This window comes from Marmota marmota, unplaced genomic scaffold, assembly GCF_001458135.2.
Source record: "Marmota marmota marmota unplaced genomic scaffold, marMar, whole genome shotgun sequence".
NCBI lineage: Eukaryota > Metazoa > Chordata > Mammalia > Rodentia > Sciuridae > Marmota > Marmota marmota.
Window position 1 is genome coordinate 8869591 of NW_026000020.1, and position 4653 is coordinate 8874243.

Here is a 4653-nt window from a genome sequence, read left to right on the forward strand (position 1 = left end):
GCGCGGCCTCGCCATGTACACCTTCGTGGTGCGCGACGAGAACAGCAGCGTCTATGCCGAGGTCTCCCGGCTGCTCCTCGCCTCCGGCCACTGGAAGAGGCTGAGGCGAGACAATCCCAGGTTCAACCTGATGCTGGGCGAGAGGAACCGGCTGCCTTTCGGGAGACTGGGTGAGCCTTCCCCGTCCCTGTCCCTGTCCCCGTCCCCGGCCCCGGCCGGGGCGCGCTGCACAGCCGCGGCCGGCGCTTTTGTTTTTAAGGTCGCGAGTCTCCCTTCCGTGTGGCTTCTCGTGCGGCTTCCCGGGCTGATCCCGGGCGGATCCGCCAACGCCCGCGCTCGTTCTTAATGCTCTCCGCTCTCCTGAGTCCCATTCGGAGGGACTCGCGGTGCGGCTCCGCTGCTCCTGACAATGACCTGTCCCTGCAGCATGGGGGCTGTCGGCCACTGGTCCCCGGCTCCCGGGCCCAACGCCCCGGGTCGGGCAGGTTGGCGGAGCTGAGCGCAGGGCACGCGAGGCTGCGCAGGGCACGCGAGGCTCCGCAGAGCCGGGAAGTCTCCTTGCGCGTCTCCCACGGAGGACTTCGCCCCGCCTGGTGTGGGCGTGGAAGGGGGCCCCGAAGGTGCTGGAACCTGGGGTTGTACCCGCGCAAGGCTCGGATAACAGGCAGGGAGTGCATTCTGAAAAGCCATTTGGATTCAAAACCGGAGCTTCAGAGGAGACCCTCCCCCAGGGAAAGCTGGAGGAGCGTCTCAATTTCGCGAAGGCTTCACCAACGAACGTGTTTTTACAGTTGTGCATTGAATAAAGGTTTTAACCAGAGGCTTGGTTCCCCTCCATCTCTGCCGGGAGGGAATTGCCTTTTCACGTGGTAGAAGCCGGCTTGGCACCACCCTGTCCACCTACTCTCCTTAGGAATGGACAGGAGTGAGGGGAGGACCAGCCGCTCCTTTCCAAATGACGTAATCCAGAAGTTCTCCGGAAGGTGCACTCACATCCCAGGGACCTGAGCATCGGCTCGGCTCGTGACCTGCTCACTGCACAGTCATCTGGGAAGGGCTCTCTGGGTAGCTGTGTTCCTGGCCAGAACTCACCAGGGGTGGGGGTCAGTTGTACTCCAAGGATAGAAGGGGAGAATTGATACCGAGAAAAAGCCTCAGTCTTGGAGGGCCAACCAAAGGGAGCGGTGTTCTTGCCATGTTGGGGAGAGGAGAGGGTTTTCAGAAAAAGGATGAGTGGACAGAGAATGGAAACAGGCCATCTGGAGTTGACTGGCCATTGGTGAACTTACTAGAGCATTTGGGTGAGGCCAGTGTTTGAGAACCAAACTTGTTGAGGCAATGCCTTCCTGAGTTTTTTCTTTGAAATAGTGCTGGGGACAACTTCCCATTGCCATGCAAGTTTATAATGAAGAATGGTGACTCCATGGAAGGGCTGACAGGAGCCCCCCAGAAATCTAGGATTACAGAGAGTGTGCTTGGAGAGTCCTTCCTGTTAAAGGATCTCCTCAGGAAGCCTTCCTCAAAAAAGCTGGGGGAGTGGGGTGGAGGAGATAATGTTCATGTGGAATTATTTCCCTGAAAGAGGAAAGGAAACAAATGCTTCTAGTCGAGAAGTTACGTCCTCTGACTCTGTCCACTGCCCTTCCTGCCTTCCTTTCTTCTTGTGCTTGGTGGTGTCTGGCTGTGAAAGCTTAGATGGAGTCTTAATATGGAAAACAGTCAAAGACAGCACTGCCCAGGTGGAGGTGGGGCAGTTGGCATAGCTGTGGAGCTCATGCCCAGCAAGGAGGTGAGAAGCAGAAACCTATATGTTTCGAATCTTACATAGGCACTATAGATTCAGCAGGTGATCAGCAAATATTTAGTTTTTATGGGAAAGAAAATAGGTTTTGTGCTGTTAACTGGAGTTATTTACCTTTTACTAAAAGTGTGCTAATGGAAACCAAGGAGCTTCAGGGGTCAGGTAAGGGCTCAGGGCCCTGGGCATGTGGAGAGGGCCATGCAGGGAGAATGAGGGTCTCTCTACCACAGGGAAGCACTGAAATTCAAGTAATGCCTGACACTTTTGATTTGGGCGTATGCCATTCTCTGATGAATCATTGCCTCTGACATCAACTCATAATGCCTTTATTCCATCTTACTTTCTATTATAGGAAATGCAGTGCATTTTGTTAATAAATAAAATTTAAATATGCGTATACAAATTTATTTTTTTGCAGTACTGGAATTTGAACCCAGGAGTGCTCTACCACTGAGCTACAACCCTAGCCCTTTTTATTTTTGAGACAAGGTCTTGCTAAGTCACCCAGGTTGGCCTTAAACTTGTCTTCCTGCCGAAGCCTCCAGGGTCGCTGGGATTATGGGCATGTGCCACCATGCATGGATTATTAGGATTTTAAACAAAACAAAACAAAAAAATTTTTCAGTTTCTTTTTTCCCACTTTTTAAAAAATTGGTGCATATTGTTGTACATAATGGTGGGATTTGTTGTTACATATTCATACATGCACACAATATAACAATATAATTTGACAAATATCATTCCCCAGTATCCCCTAAAAATTAAGTAAAACTGTGTTTTTATTTTTATCCTTTCAGCTCTAATTTCATAGAGAAGGGTTGTGGTAATGAGAATTGTTGAGAATAAGATCCCTGTGGGATGAAGCACAGAATGAAGTTCTTACTTCTGACATTCTGACATGGCCCGCCCACCACCTCCCTCTACCTTCTGGTGCCTTCCAGAAGCTGGCAGAGACCAGCATGCTTGAGACTAGCAGTATCACAGTTCTGTGCCTTCTCTGATGTTTGTAGAAAGCAGGGCTGGGGAGGTGCAAAGCATGACTCTTAAAGTAGCTTCCTGTATTTAAAGATTGCAAGTCTTCACGTTAAGCCGGAAGAGGAGCGTAGTAAGACCAGGGAGAGCTGAAGAGAAAATACCCAGCATGCTCCACTCCAACAAGAAAAAACAAAGGTGGCCATGGTCTTCGTAGACCTGCAGTATTGGTATAGTAGCATCCCTTGGGGGAGGGTGAGTGGCCAGAAGGATACTGAGAGAAAGACCCTCAGGGACAGAGAAGCCAAACTATTCCATTTCTAACAACCAAAGTTGAAATGAAAAGCTGGGCATGCCCCTCCTGGTCCCCATCTGGCATGCTGGTGCCTTGCCATCACTCCCCACCTGTCCAGGCCCCCCTTTGAGCCTGCTCTTTCCTTGCAGGTCACGAGCCCGGGCTGGCGCAGCTGGTGAATTACTACAGGGGGGCTGACAAACTGTGTCGCAAAGCTTCTTTAGTGAAGTAAGTGTTCTTCCATTTTCAGTGTTTTACATAAATGTCTTTGGCTTCAAACACTCATGCAAAAACGTGGGATTATTTAAAGGGTGAAAATGCTTTTACTATTCAAAAAGTCCATAAATACCAGTTCTGAAGCTTCTTGTAGGCTTGCATTTCGAGGGGTTGTTGCTGTGGGGTTTGATGAAGCCTGGGGTTCCTCAGGTGAGGCTGCCTAGGAGCACAGCTGACTCGCGGCTTCCTGCAGAAGTGATTTCTTGGGGGCAGGTCCTCAAGTCACACCCCTAGGAAGCCAGGGAGCAGGACAGGGCAAGCTGAGAGCCAAGCAAAGATGCGGTTTCAGCTGTGTCACCATGGGACTGTGGAGCAAATGGCACCTCAGAGTTGGCACATCTCAAAGCAAGGACACTGGGCTTTTGGGCTCCAGCCTCTGTTTGGGAGAAAGGTGGGGGACATAGCTTTCTAGGTTTTTCTGGGCAGAGACTCATCCCTGGAGAAAGGTGTGCATCGCCCTCCGCAGCCCTCTATCCCAGCAGCTAGGGCCTTGCAGAAAAGAGATCTGGGCAGGTGTGAGAGGAGCTCTTCCACCTGGATCCTGAGCAGTGAGTTACGACTGGATGCCGCCGGAGCAGGTTTGTAAAGTGGAGGGAGACAGTGTCATATGATGATTAAGATCCAGGGTAGGCAGCATGGGTTTTAACCCAGCTCTGATTGGTGTGGTCAGATCTTATCCCTCTTGGTCTCCGTACCATGCTCATGCGGCAGTGGTGAGGGTTAAATCAGGTGACACACTGGAGTATATGTCATTCAGTGACCAGGTACATTGTGTGTCTTTGACTCTGTGCCTTAGCTTTCTTCCCTGTAAAATGGGTATACTGATAGCAGCGACTTCAGTGTTGTTATGAAGGCTTTGAAGGATGCCTGTCGCGTGGTTCACACTACAAAAGTGAGAGTTCTTATTACTCCTTGGTATGGCTATTATTGCTGTCATTTTTAGAGCAGAATACTGGCTTTGGGCCCTACAGTCAGGGCTGGAGTAGATTTCCAGGCTTTCCATGAACTAGTAAACATGGATATGCAGCCAAACAGAGCTGTGATAGTTTTCTCTAACAATTAAGGTAGAATTTGCCCTTTAAAAGTAGGAAGTAGAATACGCTGTAAAAAGTAGCATTCTGGTTGGGTGCGATGGCGCATGCCTATAATCCCAGCAGCTTGGGAGGCTGAGGCAGGAGGATCACCAGCTCAAAGCCAGCTTCAGCAACTTAGCGAGGCCCTAAGCAACTCAGCAAGACCCTGTCTCTAAATAAAATACAGAATAGGGCTGGGGATATGGCTCAGTGGCTGAGTGCCCCTGAGTTCAATC

The 4653-nt window shown here is 50.5% G+C and overlaps 1 protein-coding gene across 3 annotated transcripts in view; it reads left to right on the forward strand.

Annotated features, from left to right (window-relative positions):
* Window positions 1-6: 6 nt before the first annotated feature.
* Window positions 7-4653, forward strand: part of Ttl (tubulin tyrosine ligase) — a 34338-nt gene continuing 29691 nt past the window's right edge. For 2 of the 3 annotated variants that reach the window (XM_015499764.2, XM_048810381.1), the window contains exons 1-2: window positions 7-170; window positions 3218-3296. In XM_015499764.2, the coding sequence (XP_015355250.1) occupies window positions 14-170; window positions 3218-3296 (236 nt within the window). In that variant the 5' untranslated portion in view covers window positions 7-13. Of the gene's footprint in view, window positions 171-3217; window positions 3297-4653 lie in introns of those variants that run through there. The other variant, XM_048810382.1, reaches the window with a different exon arrangement.